Genomic DNA, 19,428 nt, shown 5'->3' with positions numbered 1-19,428 from the left:
AGGACCCATGCACCACAGCACACCGTGTCAGTCCCCTTTATCACTGGCCCCATGCACCACAGCACACCGTGTTAGTCCCCTTTATCACTGGCCCCGTGCACCACAGCACACCGTGTCAGTCCCCTTTATCACTGGCCCCATGCACCACAGCACACAGTGTCAGTTTCCATGCACCCCAGATTAAGTGCCGGTCTCCATACACCACTGTAACCAGCGTTACGGTCTCCACACACCACTGCACACACCACCACAGTCCCCTGTATTATCCCAATGCTATGCCCATCTCCATGCACCCACTCCCTGCAGTGTCACAAACTCTTCTAACAATGAAGTGATAAACTTCCATCTAACCCAACACATCTGGGCTTTAGACTCTTCCCTCCTCACAGCACAGTACCGCTCAGGGTACCCGCTTTCAGTGGATCTGAGGGCGACAGAGCCCATTCAGGACAATTCCATGTGCAGATCAAACAGCTGCCAAGCCCCATGCACTGTAATGCAGCTTTCACAGGCTGCCATGCACCCCGGATCTTCATGCACGGTGCCTCTGAGTGTGACCGACTCCTATGCACAGCAGATCTCAGTGCTGGGGTCTGCATACACCCTGGCACTGAGCAACTTGCCCGTTCCTCTCAGAATGCATATCTGTGGGAAACACTGCCAAGTCACCAAAACCCAATTTCTCTTGCAAGTTCCTCACTATGTCATGAACAGTGCAAAACAGTTCCAGTAACACCATGACTTTGTGTCCTTTTGTGCAAACACTGCAACCCTCCTCACCGCAAGAACACAGTTCCAGCGAGTTTGCCTGGGCTCTTTCCACTGGAATGTGGTCCCAATTATTCTAAGTGTCTTTTGCTTAACAATCAAGGTCATCCAATTGCAACTGCATTCTTTAGCGGTGACAATTTTTTTTGTACCCAGGAGACAGGGCAGGACACTATAGCAATATGTTCGATATATAGTTGACTTTAGTAACAACCTAATATATCAAACATATCACACAGCATCTTGCAAGAAGCATCCACATTTGATTCAGCTCCAAGGAGGCAAAGATACAACATGGCCAGTACCACAGGCCCAGTACCAGCTGTGGCATGTCAGCAATGGCTGAGACGAGCCAAGGATAACTTTGGCAAACAGTGGTGCGGAGATCCGGACTGAGCAGTGTGAACAGTGCCGGCCGGGGAATGCCCAGTCTGTGCGCCCACGTGACCCCACCTCACTCACCCTGGGCTTGGCCCTTGGCTTCAGCTGCTCCAGCTTCTTGGCAGCTGCCTCGATGGAGGCTGCGGCTCCCAGCAACTCCGCCTCTGCGATGACTGTGGGATCTTCAGGGTCTACCCATTCTGTGCCTGCGGCAGGAAAGCAGAGTCCATGAATCTTGAAGGCAGAGTACGTGGTTGATGGCCAGATACTTAACAGGGTGGAAGAACAGAGGGATCTTGGGGCCCAAATCCAACGATCTCCTGACTGATGATAGTTAAGAAGGTTTGTGGTATGCCGAACTTCATTAGTCAGGGATTGAGTTCAGGAGTCGTGAGGCAATGTTTGACCAAATGAACTGCTCACATTAACCATCTGAGACTCCAGTATTTATGAAACAATGTTTATTTATTTATATGAATACTTGTTCTGCATATGTATTATTTGTCTGTACATGTGTCATGTCTGGTTGTGTGTTTGCATGTTTTTCACCGAGGACTGGAGAGCACTGTTTCATCGGGATGTACTTGGACAATCAAATGACAATAAACTTGACTCGCAGCTCTACAAATTTCTGGTGAGACCACACATCGAATATCGTGTTTGGTTCTGGTCACCTCATTGCAGGAAGGATGTTGAAGCTAATGGAGAGGGTGTCAAGGAGATTCACCAGGATGTTGCCTGGATTAGAAAATAAGTCTCATGAGGCAAGGTTAGCAGAGCTGGGACTTTTCTCTTTGGAGAGGAGACTTAGTAGAGGTCTACAAGATTATGAGAAGCCTGGACAGTGGACAGTCAGCGCCTGTTTCCCAAGGTGCGAGTAGCAAACACCAGAGGACATCTGTACCAAGTGAAGGGGAGACGGCAGGGGTAAGTTTTTTTTTAACAGAGAGAGTAGTGGGGTCCTGGAATGCATTGTCAGGGGTAGTGATGGAAGGCTGAAACATTAGGGACATTTAAGAGACTCTTTGACGGGCACATGGATGGAAGAAAAATAAAGGATTATGAGATAGCGAGGGTTTAGTAATTTTTGGTAGTTCTTTATAGGTTCGCACAACACTGTGGGCCAAAGGGGCTATAGTGTGCTGTACTGTTCTATATCTTCCAACCTGGATCCCAGATATTTGAGATGGGGTAAGTGTTTGGTCCTGGTGGAAAGACCAGCCTCGAGACTGGAAACAGGCCTGCTGACTTCACTGAACCTTTCCACAGTGATTGGGTTATAGAACATAAAGCATTCCAGAAAAGGGCAGGCCCCTCGGCCCACGATGATGTGCCGGCGAATATAAACATGAATATCTACAGCAATTGAATCCTTCCCTACTTACATCCACGAGCCTGTCCAAGAGTCTTTTAAATGTCCCTATTCTCCCATCCTCCACCACCACCCTAACAATGCATTCCAGGCACCTGCCACTCTCTGTGTAACAAAAAACTTCCCTCTGACGTCTCCCCTGAACTTTCCTCCCCTCCCCTCTGGTCAGGAAAAGCTTGCTGGCTCTCCACTCAATCTAAGCCCCTCGTAATCTTATATACCTCCATTAACTCCCCTCTCATCCTTTTCTTTGCTCCAACGAGAAAAGACCCAGCTCTTTTAATTTTGCTTCCAAAGACACATTCTCCAATTCCGGCAACATCCTGGTAAACCTCCTCTGCACCCTCTCCAAAGCTTCCACATCCTTCCTGTAACGAGCTGACCAGAACTGAACACAATATCCCCAATGTGGGCTAACCCAAGTTTTATCGACTGCAACATTATCTATCTCACTGCTCTTGAACTCAATCCCCCGACTAATGAAGGCCAGCATCTTAACCACCTCATCAATCTGCACGACAACCTCAAGGGATCCATGAACCTGGACCCCGAGATCTCTCTGTTCATCCATAATGTTCAGAATCCTACCGTTAACCACATACTCCACATATCTAGAGAAAATCAGACAATTCCCACATCTACCAGACGACAAAACAACTGCTCTGTCAACAATTAGAGATGGTTCCAACAGTGCAGGACTGTCAACACCATGGCAAGGCACTCCTTTGCACTAAGATTGCAGAGAATATTTATGATCTGTCTACATTTTGTATTTATTGTTTTTTTAATTCAATTAAGTTTATTATAATAGTTTATTTTACAAGTTTTTGTTCGACTGCAGTAAGAAAGAATTTTGATAATATATATGTGAAGATAAACTCATTATCACCTGGAAGAGAATTCAATGAAATGTCTCAGGTTTTTAAAATAAAATCAATGTGGCAGGATGAGGGGTGTACAAAGGATTAGATCGGGTGAACATAGAGTCCACAGGAGGGGAATCAGTAACCAGAGGACATGGGCTTAAGGTGAGTGTGGGGAGATTTAACAGGGACCTAAAGGTAAACTTATGCAGAGGATGGTGGGTGTGTGGAACAGGCTGCCAGAGAAGGTGGTTGAGGCGGGTAGAACCATAGAACCATGCAGCACAGAAACAAGTGACTGAGTCGAAATCAGGGTTCTTTGTTCTTTATTACCGGATTGTAACACTTGCAACTAAACATGTTAGTCGGAGAATGCATTCTGCCGTTATCAGCAAAATGGTGATTTTTTTATACCCTTGGATATGTGCTTAGAACATCATCATATCATTACTTGTCCAATGACTAAAACTGTTGCTATCCTTTCCCTGCTAGCTTCCTGCCTCTTAATCCATCAATGTCTCTCTTATCTTGTAAGTACAAGGATGCATTCACATCTTGTTACAGCCCTGTACAGGGTAACTCCTTACACATTCCCATCTCATGATGTTTTACCTTACACTAGTCAAACTGTTTATCTGTCCAAATTCTCCTTTTAGATTAAAATTGAGCCTGAATTCACCTCTTCAACTGGCAGCTCCTTCCACAATTTCTGTGTGAAATTCTCCCTCATGTTCCCTCTAAACCTTTCCCCTTTCACACTTAATTCATGCCCTCTGGTTTGTAATTCACCTACCCTCAGTGGAAAAAGCTTCAAAAAGCTCTATAAGCTCTATAAGATATAGCCATGTTGACTATCCAAATAATTCTGTTTACACACATCATAATTTTAAATACCTCTATCAAATCTCCCTTCATTCGTCTATGCTCTAGAGAATAAAGTCCTAACCTGTTTAACCTAATCCTGGAACTCAGTCCCTGAAGTCCGGGCAACATCCTAGTAAATCTTCTCCGCATTATTTCAATATTATTGATATCATTCCTGTAGTTTGGTGACCAAAACTGCACACAATCCTCCAAATTTGGCCTCACCAAAGTCTTGTACAATTTCACCATAACATCCCAACTTCTAAACTCAATACTTTGATTCATGAAGGCCAATCTGCCAGAAGCTCTCTTTCTGACCCTATCTACCCGAGATGCCACTTTCAGGGAAGTATGCATCCGTATTCCCAGATCCTTCTGTCCTACTGTGCTCCTCGGAGCCCAGTCATTTACCGTGTACATCCTTTCTTGGTTTGTCCTTCCAAAATGCAACACCTCACACTTGTCTGCATTAAACTCCATCTGCCATTTTTCCAGCTGGTCCAGATTCCTCTGGAAGCTTTGAAAACCTTCCTCGCTGTCCACTCCAACTCCAAACTTCGTTTCATCTGCAAATTTGATGATCCAATTTACCACATTATCATCCAGATCATTGATATAGACGGCAAACAACAATGGTTCCTGATGCACACCACTAGTCACAGGTCTTCAGTATGAGAAGCAATAATTTACTACCACTCTCTGGCTTCTCCTGTGCAGCGACAGTCGAATCCAGTTGATTACCTCCCATGAAATCCTAGGGTCTGAACCTTCCTGATTAACATCCCATGTGGGACTTTGTCAAAGGCAGTAACATCCACAGCCTTTCCTTCGTCAACTTTCCTGGCAACCGCTTCAAAAAGCTCTATAAGCTCTATAAGATATAGCCATGTTGACTATCCAAATAATTGTATATCCGAAGAACACCTTCCAATAACTTACCTACTACTGACATCAGGCTCGCAGGCCTATAATTTACAGGATTATTTTTGGAGCCTTTTTTAAACAACAGAACAACGTGAGCTACCCTCCAAGCCTCTGGCACCTCACCTGTGGCTAAGGACATTCTAAATATTTCTGCCAGAGCCCCTGCAATATTTATACTAGTATCCCTTAAGGTCCGAGGGAATATCTAGGCAGGCTCTGGGGATTTATCCACCCTTATTTGCTTCAAGACAATAATTAATTCCTCCTTTTTAATCTGTACAGGTTCCAGGACCTCACTGCTTGTTTTCTTACTTCTTTACACTGTATCAGTTTCCTGAGTAAATTCTGATGCCAAAAAAAAACCATTTCAGACCTCTCCCATCTCTTCTGACTCCATACAAAGCCGACCACTCTGATCTTCAAGGGGACCAATTTTGTCCCTTACTATCCTCGTGCTCTTCATATACCCATGGAAACCCTTCAGATTTTCCTTCATATTGTCTGCCAAAGCAACTCATGTCTTCTTCTAGCCATCCTGATTTCTTTCTTGAGGTTTATATTGCATTTTTTTATATTCCTGAAGAACCTCATTGGTTCCATGTTGCCTCTACCTGTGATACATCTCTCTCTTCTCTTCTTCCCCAATATCCCTTGAAACCCAAGATTTCCCTATGCCTGCTAATCTTGCCTTTGATCCTGACAGGAACATACAAACTCTGTGCTCTCAAAATTTCATCTTTGAAGGTCCCCCACTGACCTCGCACATCCTTGCCCACAAGCAACTTATCCCAATTCCCACACTCTAGATCTGATCTCATTTCCTCAATATTGGCTTTTCTCCAATTTAGAATCTCAACCTGAGTCCCAGACCTATCCTTCTCCATAATTAACTTGAAACTAATGGCATTATGATCACTGGACCCTAAATGTTCCCCTACACATTTGTCACCTGTCCTGTCTCATTCCCTAATAGGAGATCAAGTATTGCCCTCTTTCCAGTTGGTTCTTCTATATATTGATTCAGAAAATTTTCCTGATCTATTGCAACCTTTAAGAAATATTTGGAAGGATAAATGGATAAAATAGGTTTAGAGGGAGAGAGACCGAATACAGGCAGGTGGGACTTGGTGGATGGGACATTCTGGCCTGCATGGGAGGGATGGGCCGTAGGGCTTGTTTCCACGCCGTGTGACTGGGTTCATCTGGAGACAATTTGTAATGGGGTTTTTCCCCATCTCCTTCATTCCTGATACCTCCCTCAATGGGAAGTTTTTTTTTCTGCTCCTTCATGATTTCACCAGTTCAGTCTCCAATGCCGGCCCAAGACTCCATCATCTGCTTTGTCTTTATCCGTCAAATAAATTCGACATAGTATCGCCTCTCTGGTCCTCCAACTCTGGCCCGGTGACTGCCAATATTCTCCCTGATTGCCAGTTTTAGAAACAAACAGTAAACCTTGGCAGTGAGGACCCTTTTTTGGAATTAAGGCACCATTCCAATTTTCAAGTTCTCAAGCACCTTCCCTGTCTCTCCAGATGTTTGCAGGATTATTTTTTCGCTTGCATTTAAACATATAGCACAGTTACAGGCCCTTTGGGCCCACAAGCCTGTGCCGCACAAATACCTCAATCAACCTACCGCTTTTGAAAGGTAGAAGGAAACCAGTCCACCTGGAGGAAACCCATACAGACGTGGGGAGAACGTGCATCCTCCTTACAGACGGCACTGGATTCAAACCCAGATTACTGGTGCTGTCACAGTGTTGCACTTTCAACCGCTATGCTAACCCGTGCCACCAGGATGATGGCCAGGGCCTGTAGAATTTTCTTTTCCATTAACATCATTTTCCTCAGTGAAAAATCACAGAGAGCAGAACCTCAAGGGTGGTGATCTCTGGATACTCCCAGTACCACACGCCAGTGAGGGTGGGAAAGGAAAAATCGGCTAGATGACTTGGGGCCAAGGAGATATTCAGATTCCTGAACATTAGGATCTCTTCTCGGGCAGAGGTCACTGCAGAAAAGAGACAGGTTACAAGAGAGGGACCACTAACCTGACATTTAGTGAGAATGAGGGGAGATTTGATAGGGGTATTCAAAATTGTGAGGGGCATAGATAAAGGCTTTTTCCACTGAGGGTAGGTAAGATACAAAGCAGAGAACATGGGTGAAGGGTGAAAGGGGAAAAGTTGAAAGGTAACATTCATGCAGGGAGTGGTGGGAGTGTGGAATGAGTTGCCCAGTGTGCCAAATACAGGCTCAATTTTGACATTTAACGAACGTCCGGACAGGCACATGTATGGGTGGGGTATAGAGGGCTATTGGTCCGGGTGCAGGTCAGTGGGATTAGGAAGAATTATAGTTTGGCAGACTAGAAGGGCTGAAGGGCCTGTTTCTATGAAGTAGCATTCTATGGTTCAACTAAACACAGTCTAGAAGGAACTCTGCTGCCATCGGGGAAAATGTACAGGAGCACTCAACGGGACAAGGACAACTTCTTTCCCAATGCCATCAGGTTCCTGAATAATCGATGAACCACAGGCACTGCCTCATTTTTTATTATATATAGTAATGTTGTAAGATGGTTATAATATGAATGTTTGCCCTGTGACGCTGCCACAAAACCCCGAATATTATGACTCGTTCATGACAATAAATTCTGATTCTGAACTCAGGACTGAGGAAGAAGTTTTTGGCTTGATTCATTGACCCACGGATGTTGTTTGACTGCTGAGTTTCTCAGCAGGTTGCACGGCACCAGATTCCAACATCCCCAGTCTCCTGTGTGTCTCCAGGCAGGTGTGCTAGTTGCACTCAGATACGCATAAACTTGCCTAGCAGTAATGTGACATGCAAGAGGGTTGAGGCAAATGCAGAAATTGCAGAGAATGAGTTCTGTGGACTCGACAAACAGGAACACAGCAGAGAATGATTGATGGACTACATGTATTTAAGACCGTAAGACATAGGAGCAGTAACAGGCCATTCAGCCCATCTACTCTGCTCGGCCATTTAATCATGTACAGATCCATTTTCCCACTCAGCCCCCTTGCCCAGCCTTCTCCCCACAACCTGGCTAATCACAAACCTATCAATCTTGGCCTCCACAACCAGCTGTGCCAACAGATTCCACAGATTCACCAGCCTCTGGGTGAAGAAATTCCTCTGCATCTCTGATCTGAGCAGATGCCCTTCAATCCTGAAGTTGTGTGAAACACGAAAGTCTACAGACACAGTAGGTGGTTTCAAACTGCCTTGTAAAATGGGGTTAATGGGCAATTTTCCCGGTTAGCGCCCCACTCACAAGGCAGCTTGAAAGGGTCTGACCCGGTCAGCATCGTCCAAAGTCAATGGGGTCCCTGCTCCACCTTGGAGAAAGTCAGGGAACCCAGTTAAACTTACCCAGGATGCGTACACCGGTGACTTGAACAGCAAAGGGAGAGGAGGTCAGGAAAGGGAGAGGGAGAAAGAACAGATGAGCAGGTTTAGCAGAAAAGTCAATATTAATGGCGGTACATATTCTAGACCTCCATTAAGTCTCCTCTCATTTTTCTTTGCCCTAGAGAGAAAAGCCCCAGCTCTGCTAACCTTGCCTGATAAGACACATTCTCCAATCCAGGCAACATCCTGGAAAATCTCTGCACCTGCTCCATAATTTTCACATCCATTCTATGCCATAGGTGCTCTGCAGATAGTAAGGGATTACTTAAGGTGCCACGTGAGTGGGAAAAAAAAGATTGAGAGCCACTGATGCAGGAGATTGCAGAGAGCTGTAAGATACGACCTCCAGAGGAATAGAGGAGCCCACTCCCCGTCCTGCATCATTAAGTTCCTGGGGGTGAACACCTCCCGTGACCTGTCCCGGTCCACCCACAAGAAAGTGCACTAGCACTTCCTCAGAAGCTTGAGTTCATTTGGCAGGTCACCCGCATCCTTCAACAACCTCTACAGCACACCACTAAGCATCCGGTTGGGGTGCGTCATGGCATGGGACGGGAACTGACCACAAGAAACTGCAGAGAGTTGTGAACGTGATCCAGGTTATCTCACACACCCCCCCCTCCCTCCTCCGTCTATAACTACCAATGCCTTGGAAAAACAGCACTAAAAGATTTCTCCCACCCTGCATCACCAGATTCAAGGATGTCATTCCCTGCGGTTACCCCATCCTCAGAGGGTTGTGAGCCTGAAATCCATAGACATAAAGGGGAAGGTTAGACGTGTGCAGAATGGCACTCCTTGTATGTCGGAGAGAGAGGACACTGTTGAGTTGGAGAAGGAGGATGGCCTTGAGGGGACATGGAGGAATCTACTGGGGTAGTTCTTTTGGCACGGTTAGTGCACTGCTGTTACAGCACCAGTGTCCCAGGTTTGAATCCAATAGTATCTGTCAGGAGGTTGTATGTTCTCCCCGTGACCACCATGGGTTTCCTGCGGGTGTTACAGTTTCCTTCTCCCCTCCAAAAAATGTACGGGGGTTGTCGGCCAATTTATCTCTCTTCCCATCCCCTTTGAAACATCTAAATCCCAGAATGTGCATCAACCAATCATGCCCCCTGCATCATCCAAGTTTGGCCACAATATTGTAATTCCATGTTCAATTAAAACCTTTTGTTGATCTGGATTCCTCCCCTCCCATTCTTCCCCCTTAATCTCCAATCTTTAATTAAGATGCCCGTCTGCTTTTTGCTTATACCTTGAAGATGGGCTCAGGCCCGAAACATCGGTAATAAATCTTTAACTCCTATGGACCCTGCGAGACCAGCTGAATTTCTCCAGCAGTTCTGTGTGCTTTTTTTAATTAGAACCTTCTCCACGTCCACTCCCGTGTAATCTCTTTCCTACAGTGTGAAGAGCAGGACTTCAGCAGTGGTTGAACCAGAGTTTTGCCCCTGCTTCGACAGCCAATACCAGGAATCCGGGGGGGGGGGGGGTGGTGGGGGTTGTAGGGCCCCGATGGAGTACAGCTGTAATCTAAACATTCAATTACTCCAATGACTTCCTGTGGAGGAGGAGAAAGCAAGGAGACTTTCAGCTTCATACACCATGGAACTGTTAATGAGGTTAATGGGTGGCCATCGAATAAGGTTAATGTGCGATTGTAGTGTGGATTGTGGAGGGTCATGTGACCTCTTGTCTGGAACCTGGTGGGAATGTGGAGGGTCATGTGACCTCTCGTCTGGAACCTGGTGGGAATGTGGAGGGTCATGTGACCTCTCGTCTGGAACCTGGTGGGAATGTGGAGGGTCATGTGACCTTTTTGACTGGAACCTTATCAGAAGTCACTTCACCTGCCCAGCCCACAGGTCAGTGGACCCTCTACTTGCCTCATCAATACCTGGGCCGCACTATAAGCCCATGTGTGAACCATTTGCCTCTTTCTCTTCTGGGATGAATCCAGCTCCACTCCAGGTTGGGAACCATGGGCAAACCTGGAGAGTCACTGGTAAGGTGTGTGTCTAGAAATCACAGTCCCTAGTTTAGAACAGTTAAGAGCCATGCCTGCACTATGTCGATGGGCGGTAGGTATCGTATGTTGTAATTTGATGATAAAGCTTTCTATCTCTGAGTAGTTGTGTGTGTCATATAATCTGGCGAGAGAGAGACAGAGAAAGTGAGTGTCTTTTATCCATGTCTCCTACGCGGGTAAATAAAAAACACTGCTCAGTCATCCCGTGCTCAGTCTCATTTCTCTTGGGACTCGTCGAACTTGTTGCTTCACATACAACAAAGATGGCCCATGGTAGATGCAATTTGATGCACTTCAGGATAGACTAACAGCTGGACTCGAGAGAGCAATGGGGCTCAGGGGGAGCTTGGTGCAAGGATATTGACAGCTTAGGTGGATGAGGCAGTTAAGAGGGAATTCAGGACACTTGCCTTCATGAGCTGAGTACTGCAGGGTGAAGCTGATTGAAGAATCTGACCTAATTGCAGGCTCACGAGGCTCTAAACCAGATCCCTGTAATTAATTGTAGCGTCTCTGTCAATGCACGTGCTGCACACACCCACTGGAATGATTACAAGTGCACGAGTGAAAGGCAGGAAGCCAAAAGCATATCTTGTACAGAGCTGGTGGTGCCCAGGCGCTGCCAAGAAATGCTTGACCTGTTGCCAGTAATTCTCCCTTGGCTACAGATTCAGCAACATGACCTCTCTAGTGCACAATGCTCTGGTGGAATGTGTGTGACTTGGAGGTGCCGGTGGAGAAACTGAAGCACGTGGACAAGGCATCAGCCATCATTCAGCGTATTTCTCAGAGCCAAAACTTCAAGCCAGAGACCTGAGAATGGATTATCAGTTCAAGCTTCCTGTGAGAAGGATGTAAGGGAGGCGAGACATCCAGCCAAGACTCTGCATGGCTCTTAATCAATGTAAACATGGCGCAGTTTGCAGGGGAGTTCATTCCATGTTTCTGCCAATCTTTATCTCTCAGCCGCACTTCTAGCAGCGCTGCCCTGGGAACTTGGTCCTATGTGACATCTCAGAAAGAACTCTTCATCTGGAATGGTTAGGACAACACGGTTACAGGGCCAGCGATCCAGGTTCGAAACCGGCGCTGTCTGTCAGGAGTTCTTCCCATGTCTGCCTGAGTTCACTCCAGGTGCTCCGGTTTCACCCCACCTCTATCGGGAATTCGGGAACCGAGTAACAGGGGAAGGTGAAACAGGTGAGGACTTTATTCCCTGGAGTGTAGAAGAATGAAGGGAGATTTGATAGAGGTATTTAAAATTATAAGGGGTATAGATAGAATAAATGTAGATTGGCTTTTTCCACTGAGGGCAGGTGAGATACAAACCAGAGGGCATGGGTTAAGGGTTATGGGGATATAAAGGGGAACATCTTCTCACAGAGAGTGGAGGGGGTGTGGAACGAGCTCCCAGACGAAGGGGTGAATGTGGGCTCAATTTTCACATTTAAGAAACTTTTGGACAGGTACATGGATGGGAGGGGTATGGAAGCAGGTCGATGGGACTGGACAGAATAATAGTTTGGCACAGACTAGAAGGGCTGAAGGGCCTGTTCCTGTGCTGTAATGTTCTATGGTCCCAATAGGGATCTTTGAGTGGCATGGGTTCGCGGGCTGGAAGGGCTAGACAGAATAAAAGGTTGACACAGACTAGAAGGGCCAAAGGGCCCTTTTTCTGTGCTGTCTTGCTCTATAGTTTGATGGTTCTAAGTCTGATGTACTGTAAGTCTAAATAAAAATAAATTGAGAAAAGCCTCTTTAGGGTGTTCCACAGCAACAGTTCATTCTCATCCCAAATGTTACTGCCTCATCCAACACCAGACCACGCGAGCAACAAAGATCTCTTGCACCTTATCTGTCAAGGTGACCCTGTGTCCTATTTTTGACCTGATTTCCTTCTTGTGTACCACTACAACAAGGGGCTTGCTGAATCCCTGTTGCTGGATCCCTGTTGCTGGATCCCTGTTGCTGGATCCCTGAAGCCGCTTTCAGGTGACCAGAATATCCCAACGTAAAGCCACCTAAAATACCCGAATCCGGCTGTTGGGAGACAGCCTGAGAGCAGAGAACACTGACCCAAGGAGTACTTACCCAACCCTCCTCGGGTAGGTGTATTCTCTGCTTCTGAGCGCTCCCCCTTGGCACCTGAAAGCGGGCGGGACGACGGGCACAGTTGACAGGAGCCGGCATTTGCTCAGCGGTGCCTCTCCCCGCTGCGGACTTTGCAGGTGACAGAACAGCGGCTTCAGCGCTGCCACCTGAATGTCGCTTCGCATCCATCCGTAGCCGGCTCCGGAGCCGCATTCTCCCAGCGATTCCACCTGAAAGTGGCTTCTTATTTTTCATCATCATCCAGGGTTCCCGAGTCTTCCCTTTCACTGAAACAGGATCACGCTCTTCCTATCTCACCTTTAAAAGCTTCCCACTTGCCAGACGTCCTGTTACCTGCAGACCACCTCCCACAATCAACCTCTACAGCTCCCCGTCCTGACACCAATTTTAACAGTCCCATAAATTTGGTTTTATCCAATTTGAATGGATTGTCAGAACAGGGAAGCAAGAAGTCAAGTCCAGACCCCCATTGTTTACGGAGTCCAGAGGACCCCAAAAACCAACAGCAATAGATATGCACGACAACAAAGGCTTGCTCCTGCAGCCTTTGCATTTATTGCTCCAGTTTGAGAAATGCACCAGGCCAGGAGAAATCAAGCTCCAGGGTGAGTGCGTGGAAAAACCAAGCACCGCAGATTTGAAGGGATGACCAAGAGGACTGCCAGGGCAGAGTGTCCATATGGATTTCAGCAAGGATTTTGACAAGGCACTGCGGGGTAGGCTGCGCCAGAAGGTGAGGACGTCTGGAGCTCAGGGTAGGCTGGAACTGGAGCTCGGATGGCCGATGGATCAGACAGGATCTGATGTCTGTGCGGCTGCAGAGGCTGTGGGAGCACTGGAGGTGAATCCATGGGCACTCGGTAAGTCTGTTTTGCTTCTCTTTCTCATGATTGGGGGCAATGGTAATGGCTTACAGCAGGCAAATGCTGAAGTATATTGTGTGTATTTGATTTTTTTAAATTATCACAGGACATTTTCAGTAAAACTTTTGAGCACAGCACTAACTTGCTCAAAGGAGTCAGAGGCTGGTAGGGCAGTGCTGCCTCGTACCAGAAACCTATGAGCAGTGGCATGTTGCAGGGTTAGTGCTGGGCCCGTTATTTATTTGTCATCTTTGCTTTAGATGAAAATGGAGGCGGCAATGACTGGTAGGCCTGCAGATGATGCCAAAATTGGTGGTGTGGAGGCCCCTGAGGAAGGTTGTCCAAGGCTACAAAAGGATCTGGGAAAGTGGGACAGAGAATGGCAGATAGAATTTAGCTCGGCCAAGTGCAAGTGAGAGGAACTGGCCAAAGTTGATTGGACAAGCACATTAAAGGGGAAGGCAGCAGATGAGCAATGGTTGGAGTTTCTGCGATAAGTGAGAAAAGTGCAGGGCAGGAAGAAGTCAAAAAGAAAAGACATTAGTGAATGGAAAAATGAGACGATTGTGGCTGCATCCCTCCATCCACCCCGGGGTCAGTTCTCAAAGAAGGGGTGAATGTGATCATACAGATTCTATCACCAATGCGTATATGTACAGATATGTGTAAGGTGACTGTGATTAGGTGAGAGTGTAGCCACACCTACTGGCAGGTCTTAAAGAGTTGCTCCTAGCCAGACCAGGTCATTCTGGACTGGTCGACCTACTTGTGATCTGCTCCAGTCTTTTAGTTAATAAAAGCCTTGGTTTGGATCAACAAGTCTTTGGTTCTTTCGATGCGCTCTACAAAGGGTTAAATCCAAAATAAAAGCAAAAGAGAGGGCACTCAAGGAAGATACTGGGAAACTTTTAAAAACTTAGAGAAGGCAACTAACAAGGTGATTAGGAAGGAAAAGATGAATTATTAGGTTTGCAAATAATAACAAAGACACTAAAAGCTTCTTTAAATATATGAAGAGTAACAAAGTTCACATAGAACTGATAGAAAACGACGCTGGAGAAATTGTAATGGGAGACAAAGAGATGGCAGAGGAACCAACTAAATATTTTGGATCAGTCTTCACTAAGGCAGACATTAATAGTTTAACGGACTCTCAAGGGTCTCTGGGAAGAGAAGTGAGCTCAGTCAAGATCGCGAGAGAGAAGGTTACTGTATTTGGGAAGCTAAGGTTAGATAAGTCTCCCAGACTGGATGGAATGCACCCTTGAGTTCTGAAGGAGGTTGCTGGAGAGATTGTGGAGGCATTGGTAATGATCTTCCAGGCGTCCAAGAATTACAAATGCCACTGTTGTTTAAGAAGGGAAAGAGGGAGCAGAAAGGAAACTATAGACCTATTAGTCTGACATCAGTGGTTGGGGAGATGTTGGAATCAAATGTCAAAGATGAGGTTATGGAATACCTGGAGGTACATGTAAAGCTAGGCCCAAGTTAGCATGCTTTCCTTGAAGGAAAATCAAGCCTGACAAACCTACTACAATTTTTGGAGGAGATGACAAATCGGATGAACAGGGGAGACGCAGTGGATGTTGTGTATTTGGACTTTCAAAAGGCCTTCGACAAGGTGCCACAAAGAAGATCTTCTCACTGGCTCTCCACTGTCCTGCAACACAGGAGCACCTACATCGGGCTGTTCACTGACAACAGCTCAACGTTCAACCAGTAAAACTCATGACCAAGCTGAAGGATCTGGGATTCTGTCAGTCCCTCTCCAAAAGCATCCTCGACCTCCTCCTCGGCAGATCCCAATCTTCAAGAATCAGGACAGAGGATGAGACTCTGGTTGGGTGGGGCTGGACCAACAATCTTGCTCTGGTCACTAAGTGCTTCTCGTTGATTTCAGAAAAGGAATCACGTCTTGTCCACACTGATGGGAGAGAGTCAGGAACTTCCATTCCCAGGTGTCTGTATTTCAGAAGACCGCTCCTGGAGCAAGCACATCGAGGCATCCATGAAAAAGGCACACCACCGTCTCCCCACTTTAAGGAGATTTGGCATATTGCCGGATACGCCATCAAACTTCTACAGGCGCCTGTAGAAAGTTGCATCACAGCCTGGTTTGGGAATTCAGACGGCTGCAGAAGGGAGCACAAACAGCCAGGTCCATCACAGGTTTCGACCTCCCATCCCCTGTAGATGTCGATGTGCGGCGTTGCCTCAAGAAGGCAGCCAACATAAAGGACCCCATTACTTCTTCTCACTGCGACTTTCAGGGAGAAGGTACAGAAGCTTGAAGACCAAGGCTCCAAGAACAGTTCCTTTTCCCTTTGTTACACTCATCAGGGATGGCTCCAAAGACCAGGGTGGTCTGCATAATTTCTTTGCACTAGGATTACTGTGAATATTTATTTTCCTTCTTATACATTTATTGTCTCTTTTAATTCAATACATTTAATATATCATGGTATTTTTTCCTAACAAGTAGATGTTTGGCTGCAGCAGGTATGAATTTTGGGGTGTTTGTATGTTGCGAAGTGTGAGACAATAAGCTCATCATGAGTGGCATGGTTAATTCAATGTTGTTGCAACGTCAGCGACCTGGGTTCAAACCCAGCGTTTTCTGTAAGGAATTTGAACGTTCTCCCCGTGTCTGCATGGGTTTTCTGCAGGGGCTCCTGTTTCTTCCCATCATTTGAAATGTACGGGGTTGAAGGTGTATTGGGTGGCATGGCAGGTGAACACTAGAGTCTGACAGGGAGTGGGGATGGGACCACCGACAGGTGAACACTACAGTCTGACAGGGAGTGGGGATGGGACCACCAACAGGTGAACACTACAGTCTGACAGGGAGTGGGGATGGGACCACTGACAGGTGAACAGTCTGACAGGGAGTGGGGATGGGACCACCGACAGGTGAACATTACAATCTGATCATGGAACCTCCACCAAAAGGTCAACATCACTACAGTTTGATACAACTTCAAAATTTTTAAAAAAATGTAGACATACAGTAACAGGCCATTTCGACCCTTGACCCCGTGCCACCCAATTGACCTACAACCCCTGGCATGTTTTGAACGGTGGACAGAAACTGGAGCTCCCGGGGAAAACCCCAGCAGACACAGGGAGTCCTTACAGGCAGAACAGGATTCGAACCCTGCTCCCGATCACTGACGCTGTAACACACCATGCATAGAAATATAACGAAAAAGAATAACACCTCCTACTCCAACCAGACGGCATTAATACCAACTTATCCAGTTTCCTTTAACCCCCTCCCCTGAACATCTCTCTTTCCCTCTCACTCTCTCTCCTTTCCTCCAGTAACCCACTGCTTTCCCATACCACCTGAGCACCCCCACCTATGCCCACCAGAACTTACCTGTTGGCCTGGGCTCCTCCTTGGGCCCCTTCCTCCCTCTATTCCTCTCCCCTCACCTTTGTATTCAGGAGCCTGCTTGCTCCTTCGCTCATTCCATGGGCTCAGGCCCAAAACGTTGGTTACCCTTTGCTTCCTACAGATGCTGCGTGACCGGCAGAGTTTCTCCGGCACGTCTGCGCTATAACATTCTATAAATATGTCTCACCTATCAAGCTGATGGAATAGGGTTATGGAAGACACAAATCATCCCTGCTGTTCTGAGGAGAAGGCAGTACATGTGGAAAAGCAGCCGTGTGGTGACTTTTCACTTTCTCATGAAGATCTTCTCAGCGAAGTCTAACCGTACAGGATGAAGCAAAGGAGGTTTTGGAGAGACAAGAGACTGCGGGAGCAGGCCAGCGAACTGAGCTGCGTCCATGGATCAACGAAGAGGTCAGCCACGTGGCAGCAGGATCACACCACCACCAAAGGCTCTGGCATAACGGTGTAAACAATGGACATGTGCTGACTTTGGAGTGGCTGGGTATGGAACATGGAGGAAGGCTCAGTTAGACAATGGACACCTCTTCATCAGGTACAAGGCGCCACTTCCCATGATGTCGAATGTTGAGTTAAAGCCAGTCATGGCCAAGGAATCAAACAAGACTGATAAATAAATCGAGCTGGGAAGAGCTTCATACAATGGACTCGACTGTGGAGACTGTGAGAGCTGGGACCAATACTGACCTTTCATGACCTCTGCTGACTGGATCAGTTCAGTGACAGTAGCCGCAACACGCTTGGAAAACGCGGACAACTGCAACTTCTGCTCCACGCTGGGCTTCTGTACAACCTGTCGCGGAACAAAACCACAGCTTCAGCCTTCTCCACGGATACGTGTGGACTTCCCTATCTGATAAACGCGGACTTCCCCATCACCGAGAAACCCAGTCTCCCTGTCACTGAGAAACACAGTCTCCACATTACTGAGAAGCCCAGTCTTTTCGTCACTGAGAAACGCAGTCTCCCCATCGCTAATAAGCCGAGTCTCCACATTACTGATAAACCCATTCTGCCCATCACTGATAAGCCCAGTCTCCCTGTCACTGATAAACCTGGTTTCCCCATTTCTGATAAACCCATTCTGCCCATCACTGATAAGCCAAGTCTCCCCGTCACTGATAAACCTGGTTTCCCCATTACTGATAAACCCATTCTGCCCATCACTGATAAGCCCAGTCTCCCCGTCACTGATAAACCTGGTTTCCCCATTACTGATAAACCCAGTCTGCCCATCACTGATAAGCCCAGTCTCCCCGTCACTGATAAACCTGGTTTCGCCATTTCTGATAAACCCATTCTGCCCATCACTGATAAGCCCAGTCTCCCCGTCATTGATAAACCTGGTTTCCCCATTACTGATAAATCCAGTCTGCCCATCACTGATAAGCCCAGTCTCCCCGTCACTGATAAGGCCAGTTTTCCCGCCACATAAATGCGGATTAGCACCATAGAATACTACAGAACAGAAATAGGCCCTTTGGCCCATCCAGTTCATCGGACTATTTCCTCTCCTTAGTCCCATCAGCCAACACCCAGACCAAAGTCTTCCTTAACCTCCCATCCACGTATCTGTCCAAACTTCTCTTAAATGTCGGAACTGAGCCCGCATTCACAATCTCACTTGACAACTCGTTCCACACTCTCTGGGTGAACAAGTTCTCCTGAACGATCCCCTTAACCATTTCACTCTCACCCTTAACCCATGTCCTCTGGGTCTTTTCTCACCCCAGCTCAGTGGGAAAAGCTGCTTGGATTTACCCTATTTAAACCCTTTGCAATTTTGTATGCCTCCTGCAAATCTCCAATCATTCTCCAACACTCCAGGGAATGAAGTCCTAACCAATTTATCCTTCCCTGATAACAGCTCTTCAAATCCTGGCAACAACCTTGTAAACCTTTGCACTCTTTCAATTTAATTGATAACTTTTCTGTAGTTAAGTGACCAAAATTGCACACAATACTCCAGAGGTGGCCTCACCAATGTCTTATACAACTTCAACATAACGTCCAAACTCCTTTACTGAATACCATACACCTGTGACATCCCTTTTAGGGAATTATGTATCTGTATTCCTAGATCCCTCTGTTCTACTACATTGTTCAGTTCCCTACTCTTTACCGTGTATGACCGTGTTCTTGCTTTGTCCTCTCAAAGTGCAACACTCACACGTCTGCATTAAATTCCACCTGCCATTTAGCAGCCCATTTTTCCAGCTGTTCCAGACCCCTCTGCAAGCTTTGAAAGGTTTCCTCGCTGTCCACAACAACCCTAGTGTCATCTGCAAACTTGCTGATCCAATTGACCACATTATATCACTGATATAGACAACAAACAACAATGGCCCCAGCACAGACACCTGCGGCACCCCACAAGTCACAGGCTTCCAGTCT

General features: G+C 46.8%; 1 protein-coding gene across 3 annotated transcripts in view; it reads right to left on the bottom strand.

Annotated features, from left to right (window-relative positions):
• LOC138745673 (talin-2) overlaps positions 1-19,428 on the bottom strand; it is a 337,585-nt gene that overhangs the window by 12,370 nt on the left and 305,787 nt on the right. For all 3 annotated transcript variants that reach the window (XM_069902933.1, XM_069902934.1, XM_069902935.1), the window contains 2 exons: positions 17,722-17,827; positions 1,231-1,355 (listed from right to left, as the gene is read on the bottom strand). In XM_069902933.1, the coding sequence (XP_069759034.1) occupies positions 1,231-1,355; positions 17,722-17,827 (231 nt within the window). The remainder of the gene's footprint in view (positions 1-1,230; positions 1,356-17,721; positions 17,828-19,428) is intronic.

Source organism: Narcine bancroftii, chromosome 11 (assembly GCF_036971445.1).
Source record: "Narcine bancroftii isolate sNarBan1 chromosome 11, sNarBan1.hap1, whole genome shotgun sequence".
In the NCBI taxonomy this organism is placed as follows: domain Eukaryota; kingdom Metazoa; phylum Chordata; class Chondrichthyes; order Torpediniformes; family Narcinidae; genus Narcine; species Narcine bancroftii.
Note: the sequence above shows the minus strand (reverse complement) of the source record. Positions and strands in the feature narration are given on the sequence as shown.